The 15,240-nt window shown below is 37.3% G+C and overlaps 1 protein-coding gene across 2 annotated transcripts in view; it reads left to right on the forward strand.

Annotated features, from left to right (window-relative positions):
- The window catches only part of LOC130598943 (tudor domain-containing protein 7-like), a 36,978-nt gene that overhangs the window by 17,559 nt on the left and 4,179 nt on the right, over positions 1-15,240 (forward strand). Inside the window, exons 6-13 of one of the 2 annotated variants that reach the window (XM_057408913.1) lie at positions 4,606-5,186; positions 9,070-9,256; positions 10,652-10,763; positions 11,702-11,904; positions 12,035-12,169; positions 13,793-13,876; positions 14,036-14,170; positions 14,506-14,616. In XM_057408913.1, the coding sequence (XP_057264896.1) occupies positions 4,606-5,186; positions 9,070-9,256; positions 10,652-10,763; positions 11,702-11,904; positions 12,035-12,169; positions 13,793-13,876; positions 14,036-14,170; positions 14,506-14,616 (1,548 nt within the window). The remainder of the gene's footprint in view (positions 1-4,605; positions 5,187-9,069; positions 9,257-10,651; positions 10,764-11,701; positions 11,905-12,034; positions 12,170-13,792; positions 13,877-14,035; positions 14,171-14,505; positions 14,617-15,240) is intronic. The other variant, XM_057408912.1, reaches the window with a different exon arrangement.

Genomic DNA, 15,240 nt, shown 5'->3' on the forward strand with positions numbered 1-15,240 from the left:
GTCTGCCTTGGTCCTTCGGATTTCTCAAGGAGCTGGTGGAAAAATGAAACTCCCATTCTGAACTGGGAAATTCCAGTTATGCTGGAAGAAATATACTAACTCTTCAGCAGTTCTAGAACAAAGACGTTCTCTTTTATAAAACATCCTACTGCCTCTGGCTGTCAATCAGCTTAGACATTGTCTGGTGTTACCAGAGCCCAGTTTCATTTCCAGTAATCCACTATTCCTCAGTGGGTTGTCTTAATGCTTTTTAATAAGCATATGGCTAAAAAATATGTAATACCTGAGCATATTCTTTATCAGTCAGCTTGCCCAGGGCTGTATCCAGTTATGTTTTAAAAACAAACACTCAACAGCCTTTCTGAGCAACATATTCCAGTCCTGTTCCTGTCCTATTCCTGTCCTGTTCCTTCTTCCCATATGACAGAAGGTTTGGCTGAAGACAAGACTTTTAGTGTGTCCTTTTGGCATTTGGCGTAAGAAGTTAGATGTTGTAGCTTCCCATGCAAAACAGCTGATTGTGTATTGGACTAGAAGCTGTAACAGCTGAAGTGTAAAGGATCAGATTGGCAAAAACAGTGGGACTGGGAGTTCTAGTGATCACCTCTGACAGAGAAAAGACAGTCAGCCAAATTTATAGATGCAAGATTCTGCTGATCAAGGCCAGGAATGCCTTCCTTGCTGGTTTGAGTTCCAGCTTGCTGGGAGTTGAACTTCAGGTACTATTGAGGAAAGTCAGAAAGATGAGAGCTGCCTTCACACTGAAGCATTTGTCTAAGGTACCTCAGCAAAATGTGCCTGTATGCAGTCTATGTGTGTATGCCATGGTAGCTAGCTTCTGTGTTGCATATTTAAATGAGATCTGAAAGAGTTAATGCATCACACGTCTGGTGAATTATTCTTGCTGAATCAGAGTGATAGTTCTGATCAGTGTGTTCTAGAGGAGTTGTTGAAGAGCCATTTGATACCAAGAATCCTGAAGCCAGACTTCTGTTTGCCACGTACGGTGGTACTCTGTTATTGACATTCAATACTAACTTCCACTGTGTGTTTCCTTTCCCTACCTTGCTGAAGAATGGCAGAAAATAGCTGCATATGTTAGTTGTGGGTGTAACAGCGAAAATGAAGGACACCTTTTCTGACTAGAAACACTAGTTTCAAGGAGTTGTCTTCTCTACTGCCTTCCTGGAAGATACTGATGCTGTAGGAGTTTTCCAGTGTATCTGGTCTTTCATCATCACTGTACACACAATCAGACAGGACTTGCTGTTATCTTGGTCGTTCTGGCATCACAGAGTGGATCCTCTCTTTTGATTATATGTATTAATGTAGTGGTTTACTTATACATTGTCAAGCAGACATATACAAAACTTTTGTCTTAACACACACAGGATCATGTCTGCATTTGTCCTCTCCATGTATGTATGCCAAAAAGAGAAAACTTGCTCTCTACTTGCATTCCACTGGATTTAATCAGTTGCAGCATCAGTATTTATCTTAGGAGTATTTTTTCACTTGAAGCTTTACTTTTTTGGGCTCCACATTTTTAAGAGCTCATTCTGTTACTCAGGCCCAGAACAAATGTGTTTTTCTTCTGTGTAGAACGACATAAGTCTGTATTGCCTTGGTAATACATTCTGACAGCTGTGGACTTTGCTTTGTCCTCTCTAATGGAAAGGTGACAGTAGGCATGTTGTGCTTGCAAAGCAGACATGCCAGCCACACTAATGGGAAGTACCTTGCAGGCAAATCTATAAACCCAACTAGAAACCAAGTTGAGATATTTGTACTAAAAAAGGGCATCTGCTTTGAAGTACTGCTCACAAGTGAAACTGTTTGCTTCTAATTAAAAGTTTCTATAGTGTTGTGCATCTTTGAAGGTGTCTTGGCCATAGCACTGTTTGGAGGAGTCTGTTGCATATTGAACATTAACTTCTATGGAAGAAACTGTATCTTAATGATGTACATCTGAGCTTATTTGTACCTAAGCACAATGTACTGAAACCCTGTACTGAAACAGCATTTTGCTGTCTCTAAATGGTTTGCTCAGTCAGTGTCTATAGTCTTTTCTAAACAGAGCTTCAGTGCCTAAAAAACCTCAGAGCTATTATTGGAATTAAGAGGTTTAAAGATCTGTAAGGATCTTCTCTCTTTATTCTGCTGCTAGTCTTTAGTGTGTAAGGTTTAATACTCCTGTCAGCTAAAATTTATTCATCTCTGTTGCAGCACTAGTTAAAAAGAGCTATGTAAGAGAAAAGGTACATAAAGGTAGACCTCTGCTTTTTTCAGGATGAACTGTGATACATTCCAACACAACCTTCTCAAACAGATTTTTGTCCTTATAATGCCAGTATTTTCTGAAGCTAAATGTTTCCTTGGCTGGTCGTTTAAACAAGTTCCTCAGTCTTGTATATGGACACCTGGGACATCCTTATCAGTTCCTCTGTATCTAGGATGTCATTACCTGCCAAGGAGTTGTGCGCTGATTTTTTCTCTGGGCCACATAATATACTTTGGTCTCTTGACTGTGTATCAAAGCACATGTAAGGCCTTGATAAGTTTTTGTTTGTTTTTACCAAGCTCCTTTGTCTGTGGTTCAGGAGGCACATAATATTTCTTATACCACAGGGTACAACTATAGGTTCTTCCTGTCATGAATCATTGAAGACTTTTTGGTCCTTCTAAGTTGAATGGCCAGACATGTTTTGTCACCTCTTGTATCAAACTGATTAGCAGAGATGCTTGAGAACTTGATGAATGTACATTGAAGTCCTTTATATTATTTGTTTATATTTTGTCCTATAGTAGATATGTATCCTTTAGCAGATGGGTGTCTGTAATGCACTATCTCTCCCCTCCCCCCACTTAAGAAGAATGTCTCCTTGGTTTAGTGAGCCTACTTGGAAAAACTTAGTCTTAAAGCTTGTGGACTCTTTCACATGAATTCAGGGAGTTGAGGGTTGTGAGAGATGTTCGTTTGCTTTCTAATCTTATTCTTGCAGAAAATATTACTGCTTTGGTTTTCATTGATAAGGAAGGATTCAGACATGCCACCATGATTACATGAGAATTCTCTAATGTAGTTAAAATTTTTTTATCTATGAAAACTGTTCCCTTTGTCTCTATTTTAGATAGCACATATGGTAATATTCATGGCAGTTGATGAAGACCTTTTGGCAAGAACCATTTGATAGTCTTCTTTTGCACCAGTAGACAGTGTAATGAGCAACAAGGATATGGATGTGCACTTGTGTAGTAACACTTTGGTGGTTTTGCTGACTCTCTAAACTCAGGTCATCATGTGGCAATTTGGGATGAGTGTGAAGAGATGCACATAGGAAAAAGTACGTGGTTCTTGACACAATAATGACCTTCCCTCCTCCCATTTTTTTCAATGTCTTGTAACTAAATATACTTCTCTCATTTGTGTTATCTTGATGAGTTATATGTATTATTCTTGTTATGTACGATAATAGTCTTCTTTGTTACACTTCCATTGTATGCTGCTGGGACAGAACAGCATAGAATGGCTTTAGCAACCTTTATAAAGTTCCGATGGATATGGACATCAATATTGTAAGGTAAATGCTACCCCTGAGCAGTAGCAAGTAATTCAGCTAGTCAGTGTTTTTTTCAGTGGTCTGCCTCAGAAAAGGACTTTGGTGTGATGTACATCCAGGAAACTGACGAGAATTGTTTCTTCTGAGGAACATCAAGGTGGAGCTACATAAACCTTAATAACTTTATTGCAGGACTTGTTCTTGCTTTGGAACCAATATGGAAACACTGAGAGCTTTTGTTATCTCAATTCTACATAGATATTCCTGCTAAGTTACAGTTAGGTCGATCTAGGTTGAAACTGCATAGCTTTAGGAACTTGAATTTATTGTAAGTTTACTTCTACAGTTCTCAAATGGTTCTTTTAAGGATGTACAGAAGTTAAGGATGACTTCTGAGCATGTGAGATGCCTATTGAACTTCGCAAAGGGTCGAAACATGGACTGGCAAAACACAGGAGCCTGGAGGGAGGCTGTGGGTATAGTTCAAAGTGGCCTAATCAGATTTATAACAAAATTTATTATGAAATTTATTCCTTAATTTCAGAACCATTTGAAAAAAAAGAAATTCCTCGAGCATGTCAGCAGATAGGCTTTCAACACTGCCTGACGGGTGTCCTCTTGTTTCAGAAGTATACCATGAAACCCCCTTTCCCTCAGTGAGATGCAACAGAAACTTTCATTTATGATCTGTTTACCTGTATGGATGACCAGGACAGGGGGGTGCTAATGTGCAAAAGACCTAAGTTTATGGAGTGTGTCATCGTCTTCTTGTCCTTCTAGGAGAAAAGAGAGACGAGACATCTTTGGAAGCAAGTCTTGAGTTGTGTTACGTAGCTCAGATATTTGCCCTGTACTGATGTGGTCATATGTGTTTGGTATCCTTCAAAATGGAGTTGAAAGCATTGCAAGAAATACTATGCTGTAGTAACTACCTCAATCTTACTTTCCCTCTGGATACCCACTTCAAAGTCTATAAAATGTAACTAGCAAAATGGATTACACTTAGAGATGCAACTGATTATTGACTATACTTTTTGTTTCCAAGGTGGAGAAAGTACACAGAGGTGATCAGGTGGATGGGCTTCTTTATCCTGCTGAGAAAATAACACCAACAGCAAAATGTGATACAGAGCAACACAAAGCATCTCAGAATGTTACTTCTTCGAAAGCAGACCCCTTGTTAAAACCAAGTATGGAGAGCACGCCTGCATCACTTAGTAGTGACTTCAAGCAGAAAATTGTCAACATTTTGCTGAAATATTCTAGCGGTCTTTGGGCTAATGCACTTCCCAAATTGTACCAGGACACCTACCAAGTAAAATTTCCAGAAGACATTCTAAATAATCTAGAGCTGCTCTCAGATATATGTATAGTGGACTATGTATCTGAAATCCCCAAAAAGGCCATCCTCTATGCAAAACCCCAAAGATTCATTGACCCAAATCTGAATGTCACTGAGAGAGTCCAGAGGCATGGTGGTATGAAAGCTACAGCTGAACAACAGTATGAAGAATCCAAGGACCATTATCCAGAAAACATAACTGTTCCTCCTTTAACCATTCCATCGGAAGGATCTGTGTCCATCATGGTGTTGGAACTCAAAAACACTAATGAGGTCCTAATTAGGCAAGTCTGTACTTCAGAAACTCTTTTTTTTTTCTTCATTTATGAATTCACATATTAATATTGTGCAGGTCTGCTGTAAGAGGACAGATGAACAGGAGGTTGCAGGATTTTATTTACTTATTTTGATAATGGAAATTAATCCTTTTGTTTGGGTGCTTAAATGAAAATTTTCTGTAACTTTTTCTGTGCTGATCTGATCTGTTCTATCATTTGCTTGTCTGAGAATCAAAGCAGATTTGACTTGCCATTGGAGACTTTTTAAAATAGCCCTATTATAACACATAGTAGTATTCAGATATTGCTGCAATACTCATATTTTTTATTTCAGTAACTAACTTACTACTGACTAAGCATGACTTGAATGTATTCAGATTACACTGCAGTTTTCACTTCTGGGGACAGATGAGCTTCCAACAATAAACTACTAATGATTTTTTGGTTTGGTTGCTAATCAGCCCAGTCTTGAAGGACTGTATAAACGTAAGTTGTAGTGGCTGTCTTATGTTATTGTACTGTTTAAGGAAATACTATGATAAGCTCTCTATACGTCATTGCTAGGATAAAACACACAAATCCTAGCAGTTCCTTAAAACTAAAAAAACCCCAAGCAATCAAACAAGAAAAAGTCCCACAAAAGTTTTTTATAGAAGATACTCCTTTTTGAAAATCATTTACATTGGGCCTAATCTTAAAAAGTTCTATATGTCACCTCAAAGATGAACTGAGTAACTGTGTGGCAATAGACTATATTGACAGCAGTCTGTTTTTTCCTGCTAGTTTCTGCAGTTTCATCTTTCATTAGGTAGTTTCAGTCATTCAGAGGTCCTGGTTAGGATCAAAATAAGTATGTGTGGAGTTTAGTTACAGATCCTTTCACTATACCCTGTTGTTTACTACTCGTTGACAGTATTCAACACACTTGCCTTGAGGCTGAAATTTAGATATCCTTTTTCTCTCTAGCTATGAGTAATGTATTGGAATACTCAACCTTGAACTTTATGTGCTATTCCATTGTTCAGGTTCCCAATGGTGATAATCTGTAGTGAAAATCCCCATATTTGGGGGTTATGAGAGACATTCTCATTTGAGAATGTTGCCATCTTTGTTTCAGCTGCTAACAGTATTCCTATTTTGTGTTTTTTCTCAGATAAGCTTTTTTTGTACATTGCTTATACATTGATTTTGTATACTGGTCTTAAAAAAAAATTTAAGGCAAGATTCCTCATCCATCATTAACATGTGTACTGTCTCTGGCTGGATGAGTCAGTCATTTTAGCAAAGAAGATACAGCTGAAGTTTGTGAGTGAGCCTAAGCTTAAAAAAAAAGAAATCACAGGAAGAAGAGCTACATCAAAGAAAAGAGAGGCTTTATGTGTTATGTTGTTCCTGTGAGAGTTCTGTTTGAATTTAGTCAAAGACATGGAACATAATGAAGATTAATAGTGCCAGGAAAGACAGCCAATTTAAAACATGTAGTTATCTATACTTAGAAATACTGAAGTAGACATGATGCATATTGCATATTTTGTATTGGGAAGAGAAGGAATAAATTATCTGGGTATTAATTCTGCAAAACTCTTTCCTTCTTACTATACACCTGTTAATTCTGGCAGCATTGATGACTTGCTCTATATGTGAAGTAACGAATCTTAGCTTTATAATGTTATTTTAAGGATGTTTCCACTAATTATTTGGGGAAATGGTTCAAATCTCATGGATTAAAATACCATATGACACAGATCAGATGAGGTTGATTAAGTTAAAATTTCTCTAAATCAGCAGTTCCCAAATTTTGGACCAAGGTTCTTGGACAACATTAAAGTTTCTGAATTTGTCAGCTCTGTGTTAGGTATGTGTTGGTGATTAGTGGTTTCTTGGCACTAGATACAGAAGTGACTCCTTAGGGTTATGTATGTACTACATGGGCAAGGTCATCTGTCTTCAAGATGAAACTATCCCTGAACTGAGTAGTTCACAAGAAAATGTTCATGTGGATGTATGGGAAGGAAACAATGCATGGGCTCGTCTTCCCTGTGCATGAAAGATCCTGAAGGTGACCTGCAGTCACCTTATCATGATCCGTACAAGAACGGTGTAGCTGTTTTTTTGTAGGATCAGTAAACTCGAGATTGTTTTTTGTCTTGGGGATGGAGCAATATCTCTTGCGGCTGAGCATTGTTTGGCTGAAACCTTTAAACTGCAGCACTAATTAAGACTAAGTTGAAAGATTTGGTGCTATTTCAATTTTGAGGCAGTATGGTTCTATAAATTCTGATGTAGTCAGAAAGAAAGAGAGGAAATAAAACACTCCTAGATATTTGCTGTACATCTACAACAGTGTGATTGCAGGAAAAGATGATAAGCTAGGTGCTACATTTGAATTCTCACAAGAATTTGCTATAAGCTTTTATTCTCAACTTGAGCTTCTGTGCTACAGTTCAGATGCTTTTTTCCCTCTTTTTACCTTTTTGAAGAGACAGAATTTTATAGCTTGTTTCACTATGGAAGCATACCCCCTGTTCCCTTCACAGTGAAGCTGCAAGCCTTACTTGACATGTAAATTGGTTCCAGCTAAGGGTAAGAGTGGTGCTGAATGCACACGTGCAGTGTCTGGCCACCTGCACACCTGCTTAGTCTCTAACTTTTTTTGTGTGTGTGTGTTGCTTTTGAAGATTATTTTCTAAAGAATCTGAACAATATTTTTTCAATTGGTTTTGAGAGGCTGAAAGCTTCTTCAATGCAATGCTCAGCTATTATCAGAAAATAGCTAGTGAGACAGGAAATCCTGCACGATTATACTACTTTCTGTTAAGATACTCCTACTAGCTGTTAAGTGTACCTATAAAACAAATGTCAGGAAATAAATTTTTAAGTAGCATGCAAGTGATTGGTGCCCCACTCCATGTCCATTACGAAGTAGATGACTGCTTACATAGAAGGACAAGGGCTGTTATTCTGAAAAGCGATATATAATTGGATGGTGAGGTAGTAGGCTGTCTTTAGGAGAATGAGGATTCCCTGGAATATGATCAGATTTAAGTTAATCTTTGTAATAAAGTTAGCATAGTATGTCATAGTACAGTATCTGCACTAATCTTGGGCATATAGCAAACCTTCAGAATAAACCCAGATGTTTATAGGATGATAATCTGTGTGGTAGGCATGAGCAGTATTAATCACTCCATGAGCAAGTTAAAATAGTAGCTACTAATCAAATTTGGGATTAAGTTTTCCTTTTGTCTGCTTTAATCTGACTTGTTTCTGAAGCATTCATCTTCCCAGTTGGAGTTTTTAGTAAGTTTAGGTACTTTATTAAAGAAGATCTATGCAACACAAACTGCTTCAGTATGAACCATTAGGTAGCTTAGCATCAGGATTGTTCTGAAGGTGAAGAGTAAACAGCACATGGTTTGACAGCTGATGGTAAAGTTATTTTAAGAGGTTTTGATCAACCTTAGTGAAAATCAGATTAAGCTGTAGTTTGTATATGGCGAAGTAACTTCAGAGGTGACATATTAGTCCTCTTTTATACTTGGTCCCAGGTACTACTGTGCTCTTGTGGTCAAGTTGCTCTATATGATTGTAATAATCAAGTAAGAGCTTTTAGTAAAAATCTAGTGTAGCATGTTGGATTGTGAAGTGCTGAACCACATTTATCTGTCGACAAAAGTACTGAATTATATGTCAGTTACTTTTCAATAGCCCTGTTAATGGAAAAAGAGTTTGGATACCTGTATGCTTAGAAAATATATATCTCCATAATTTACTCATATTCAAATATGCATATATATATGTTCTTAGGTTTTTATTCAGCTTTTTGAAGTTGCATCCTAACTCTTGTGGTGGTTTGTTTTGGTTTTTTTTGTTTTGTAAAATACTGTAGGTATGTGGGCAAAGATTATTCTTCTGCCCAGGAGCAAATGGAAGATGACATGAAAGCATACTATAGTCAGAATAGTAAAGTGTCACTAGCGCAATCTTTGAGCGTTGGGCAACTTGTTGCAGTACATGCTGAAGAAGATGCCTGGTTGCGTGCTCGGATAATTTCTCTAGAAGACAACAGAATAAAGGCAAGCAATTACTTCCTTTGGCACTTGTAGAAAGACTTGGAACAATCTTGGCTTTTAGATACACAGTCAATTCCTAAATTTGCTGCACTTAGGGTTTTAATATGGGGCTTAGCCTTACAGCGCTTGTGTGCTGAAATGTACCATTAGTAGTCTTGCAGGGAATGGATGTAATAGCACTATTTGGAGTGGGACAGAGGAAGGAAAAGGAAAGAACAGAATCCACTTGCTGGTAGATGTTGTTTGAAGTCTTATACTCAAGTATCTATTACACGCACTAGATAGCAAGACGATTAGAAACATACTTGTGTTTCCTTCCATGTAGATCTTGCAACTCTGGGAGTTCTATGTAGATTATGTAACTCCTGTGTTACACTTTCCTGGGCCAAATAGACTACTTGCCATTTGCATTGAAACTTGACCATATGATAGAACTTTCAAACTTGTCAGTTATTTCTTGCTAGTCAGACATTTAATGATAACTTTTCATATTTTGTTTCTTCCCCAAGTTACGTGACTTTTTACTCAGGTCTGTTTAACGTACTTCTGAAGTTGATCCAGTTCATAAATACTTAAATAGCACATGTATTAGAATTGACAATTTTCGGAAAATTAGTGTGATACCCTTCAGCTAGAACTTGGAGGGGAGTGTCGGAACTCAGTTTTGTGAAACATGGTTGGATTTAGAGAAGTGTCAAGGACAATTGGTAGTAAGTTTGCCTCCAATTTCTCTCTAGCCAGAACTATCAGCCAAAAGGAAGCTACTGCTTTATTGCAGTGTTTGCTGATTATCCTCTGATGCAGCGTTCAGGCTCCCTTTTCAAGTTTGTTATGCATGATACAGTTTACAAAAAAAGTTGTAAAAAGCCCTGTCAAAGCCTTCTTTCACTTCAGCTCAAATTATTTGTTGCCAATCAGCAGTTTCCTAACTGTTTTCCTGCATTGGCTGTGGTATTTATATCAAAATTACTGTAAGCATAAATCAAAATTATTGTCTTCACAGTGTAAAAACAAAATGCAGAACATAAAATGGCACTTAAGTGGTGCTTGACTTTTCAAGACTTTCAACACTTTACAAATAAAAATTGCTGCTCTATTACCTTTCTCCATGTAGTTGAGGTAACTTATGCTGTTCCAGTACTGTTCCTATTAAAAGCTGAGATTCCTTGGAGCAGTTGGAGAGGATGATTTTTCAAGATCTTGAGAACAGAGATCCCTGAAAATACAAAACATTCAAGCAGTGAAAGAAACGTGAGCTAAATGTTGCATAGTAACAAAGTGATTTGTTTGTGGCTGCACAGAGAATGTGGTAACTGAGTACATTTTCCCTGGACTCAAGAAAACATACCTTCAATTGTATTTGTGATCTTATGCTTTTATTCCCTTTTTCATTATCAGGTATGCTATGTTGATCATGGCTTCAGTGACTTTGTTGAAAGCAACAGTGTGTACAAACTACAGAAACAGTTCCATTCACTTCCATTTCAAGCTGCAAAATGTAAACTGGCAGGTAAGAGAAATCCAGTGTTGACTATATACCTTACTGCTGCACAGTTTACAGATTGAAACACCTGGGAGTTATGATCCTTGTTCGTAATACCTCTATATATGTTAGATTTTATTCAAGACAGGTAGTCTAAACAGATGCAGGTTGGCATGGAAAGAAAGGAAGGAAGGGAAAAGAAGGAAGGAAGGAAGGGAAAAGAAGGAAGGAAGGAAAATTAAGAAAGGAAGGAGGGAAGGGAAAGTAAGGAAGGGAGGGGAAGTAAGGAAGGAGGAAAGGAAGAAAGGAATAAGGTAGGTTTTATAGAGAAATGTTGATATTAGAAGGCATGTATTTCTGTAATAGAGCTTAGTTGTTTCTGCACTTGGCTTGGATGTCTTTTATCCCTTTAATATATGTGAGAAAAATAAGGAAATGGTTGCTGTTATGTGAAGCAATATATTAGCACAACTCCTTTTTTCCACAAATGTGGAAATTTCCTTTTGTAGCCAGGTCAGGCAATATTCCTAAATATCACTCCTATTGTAGAGTTATCCTTCTCTTTTTAATACTTGCATATTTGCAGACTTCCTAGGCTCTACTGGAAATTATTTAGCTTCCTAAAGCTGGTAGGCATTTCTGATTTTTTTAGAAATATTTTATTTTAAATATATAAAATTGCCAGGAATTAGCTTGGATTTTGCTTGTATGTTTTAATACTTGGATGCATTATTCCTTTTTTCTCTACGCATTTGCCTTGACTCTTTCTGAAGAGGGTCTTCTTTTTGTTTTTTTTTTTTTCATTCCCTGAAGATGGCTTTCTGTCTTAAAAAGGTGGAAATTGAGCAGAATACAAGTAGCGGTACATCCTGATTCTTGAAAAGATTCCTGTTGTGAGCACAGACCTGATCATTATTTTTCCTTTTGAATAAAGTGATACATAAAAAGTACTATCTGTCTTACAGGACTGGAAGTCTTCTGTGATGATCCTCTCCTAGTGAAGGCTGTGGAGTTGCAGACATGCTCCAAGATATTTGCTGTGGAAATACTGGAAAAGAGTGACATTCCTCTTCTTGTTCTCTATGACACTTCTGGAGAAGATGATATCAACATCAATGCTACTTGTCTGAAGTCATTGTATGACAAGTCTCTTGAATTGCACCTACAGGTACCGTTTTCCTGTTTCCTTCTAAATTCATTAAAAATTGTTGACTTGAATGGACAAAACGCTCAGAAATTTGCTAAGTCTGTGTATGTGGTTTGCTCCCCAACTTTCTGTCAAAATCTTACCGTTGCAGGTAGATGCACTGTATACACATGTCAGAGTAACCAGCGTTTTCTCTGATGGAAGCCTGTATTGCCAAGTGCCATCTAAAGGCATGTCCAGACTTTCTGAAATCTTGCAGAAACTGGAAGACTATTTCCGTTACAAGGTAGGTTCTATGGTGAGAGAAGTGGCAAAGTCATGTAGCCTTTCTTCAGAGTGTACCAGTAATTTTCCTTGCACGTAAGTTGGACTGAAGTAGCAATGGACTATTCTAAAAGGCTACAGATTCTCTTTATATTTTTTGGGAGGGCAACCATCAGTTTAAAAAGTGTCTTTTGATAATGTTCACAAGCTGTCTTTAAGGCTTGAGTAACTTTATGACTTCCCCTGAATACTTAGAACAGTAACAATATGGCTCATAATGGGAAACTCCCAGTGGAAACTGCATTAGATTGCTACAAAGCCTGTGGAGATCCTGCTATTTTTTTTTCTGGAAGTTTTACTTAATGCGGTAGAGTTAAGACACATAAGCAGCCTGGCCCACAGCACACTGTGCAAAGTGACAATAAAAGCAAGGTCTGTCCTCTTTGGCCTGGCTTCCTTGGAGATTCAGTGGCTTTGATCTGATCTGTTGTGTATCTTGTACCTTAGCTTTTGAATGTTCTGATTAATTTCAACTAGAACAGATGGATAGGAGGCATTTTAAAAAGTCTTAAGTTGCTTTAAGATAGGCATGTGACAGAGAAGTATGACATTCTACCAGCCATTTAGACACATACAACAAACCGTAGTGGACTAAAGAGAAATTATACAAAAGAGAAGAGAACCTAATTTGCTGAACATGCAGCTGAGCCATGAAATGCAGGGCTTTAAAGGTCTGTTAGAACTGCTGCTTGTGAAACTACTCTGTCAAAGTGTTTTTAGGTATAGAAGTTGAGCTTTAGACCTGTTGTGGAGCACACACCATCTGGAAATACTTTGTTGAACGTGCCTCTGTTATCAAGATACAGTTTCAAGCAAGCTAAACACTTAAGGAGGGTGTATAGAGTTCTGATTGTGTTAAACAACACAAAGGTAGGCAGCCCAGTAGGTATTTCAAAAGCTCAGTTTTTCTGGACAGACTGTATGTTAGGCTCCTGTTGCTATTAAAGAAAGAACTTGACTCAGAATCTTTAATATTGATCTCTCTATGAGGGTGAAAAAAAGCAATCTTGACATTGAAGCTTATCATGAGGGTTTTTATTTTGCCTGAGAATTTAAGCAAACTAAGGTATTCATGGGTCTTCATATGGAGTTTATTCATGTTTTGTGTAGTGTAACCATTCTCATGTTATTTAGGAACATTGTGGTGAATGTCACCCCCATAAGACTTTCATTTGAGTTGGTATTAAATTTGATTTGTTAAATATCTCAACAAATGTGTTCTAGAATATAAGGTAGGAGTTTCTCCTGTTGCTTATCGCAGCTCTGAGCTGCTCTTGCTTTTTGGAACACTGAAGTCATGGTCAGTAATTTTGTATTTTGTGTTTCCAAATATGTTTGTTTTTTCCCTGATGGTTTATATTTTCTTAGTTTCTCAGTGTAAGACACAGCTTGGAATGAAACCTTTACTGACTGGGGAAGCTTAAAACATGATAAGAAATGCTTCTGAGGCTGGAAGGAGGCTTTATATTTGAAACAGTTTTTGCTTTACAGAACAGTTTATTCCATGTGTGGCTTTAGAAATGGTTAGTGGAATGTCAGGTAGTAATAGCTCCATGCTTTTTATCTTCTGTTTTTATATTTGCAGCAGACATCTGAGTTTAATGTATCGCTGCCTTTCTGTGGCAAAATCTGCTTGTTTCCTTCTAAAGGAAAATGGGCACGTGTAGAGGTAAGAAGTATTCAAAGAACAGCTACAGTTTTCTCACATACAGGTGGCTCTTCTTTTCGTTCAGTTAAATCTGAATCCTTAGTTCCCATGAAACTTGCTATTGTGTATGTGTCCTTGTGTTTTTAGCCTCAAAATTATACTCTTATTTTCTTCTTTCAGATAAGAATTATTCACACTAGACGGGCACTTGATGTGCAGTTCATGGATACTGGAACAGTTGCAACTGTAAAAGTATCAGAGCTTAGAGAAATCCCACCACAATTCCTGAGAGAAGTAATTGCAATACCTCCTCAGGTATAAAGACATGTTAAAGCTAACCTATGCTGGATCTCTTGGCAATGTTTGTCGTGCAGCTGCTTCAAGGTTTATGAAATTAAATTTTGTTTTGTTTAATAGCATTGGGGTGTATTTAGTTGTGCATTTTTGCCTGAAATAAATCACAATGTAGTCCTGTGTATCGACAGGATGCTGTGTATGTGTAATGGTAATGGTTTTGCATGTTCCTCTGTCTCTTTCTGTTTGTCATATATTATTGAATCTGTCAGAATTAATGAAGTTTATGTGAAAAAAGAATGTGGACTAGTTTCCTATTACTAAATTTTACCTTGTGTACTTAAATACGTTCTTAGGCTTTAAAATGCTGCCTAGCAGATTTACCTCCTAACACTGGCATGTGGACTCCAGATGCTGTACTGTGGCTGAGAGACACTGTAATGAATTGTCCTGAATTTAGCATGAAGGTAAACAGTCAAAGTGCATGTGTGACTTGAAATCCGTAAGTATGTGGAAAGAGAATTGAAAGAACAACTGCAGAAGTTTAACCAATCATCAAATTTAATTTTGTTATAGAAGTTTAAAAGTTTATAGTGAGCTCCTGGACATAAATTCTATACCAAGGCCTTTTCTTAGGACATTTGGAAGAAAATTTACTTGCTTAAGCCTGTTCAAAGCTTCTCTTTCCCCTCTTTTCACATTAGCCTTTCACATTTTGCTGTCCCATTCCAAATATGCAGCTATAGTTATTTTGCCAGCTGGTAAGAAGGAAACACTTAATGTTTCACCAAGGAAAAAGATACAACTGTTGAGTTAATCTTAAATTATTTTTATGCCTCCTGTGACATAGCTTTTTCTCCTTCTGGTCTTGGAAAGCAGCTTTAGTCTTTCTTTGCTTTTTTCTAATCCAATGTGATTTAGTATATGCTATTGTATACATAGAATTCCTAAAATTATCCTTGAGATAAAATTATTTCTGCTTGCAATGTATCCTATCCAGTTTAATTAACTGTAAACACCCTTCTGAAGGAAATCTGTTAGTAGCTACAGACTAAGCAAAGCTAATTTCCTCTTAAAAATCTGATTCTAGA

The sequence above is a fragment of the Pezoporus wallicus genome, unplaced genomic scaffold (assembly GCF_028554395.1).
Source record: "Pezoporus wallicus isolate ANWC-B61680 ecotype Strahan unplaced genomic scaffold, APGP_CSIRO_Pwel_v1 contig_7292, whole genome shotgun sequence".
NCBI classification, from domain to species: Eukaryota; Metazoa; Chordata; class Aves; order Psittaciformes; family Psittacidae; genus Pezoporus; species Pezoporus wallicus.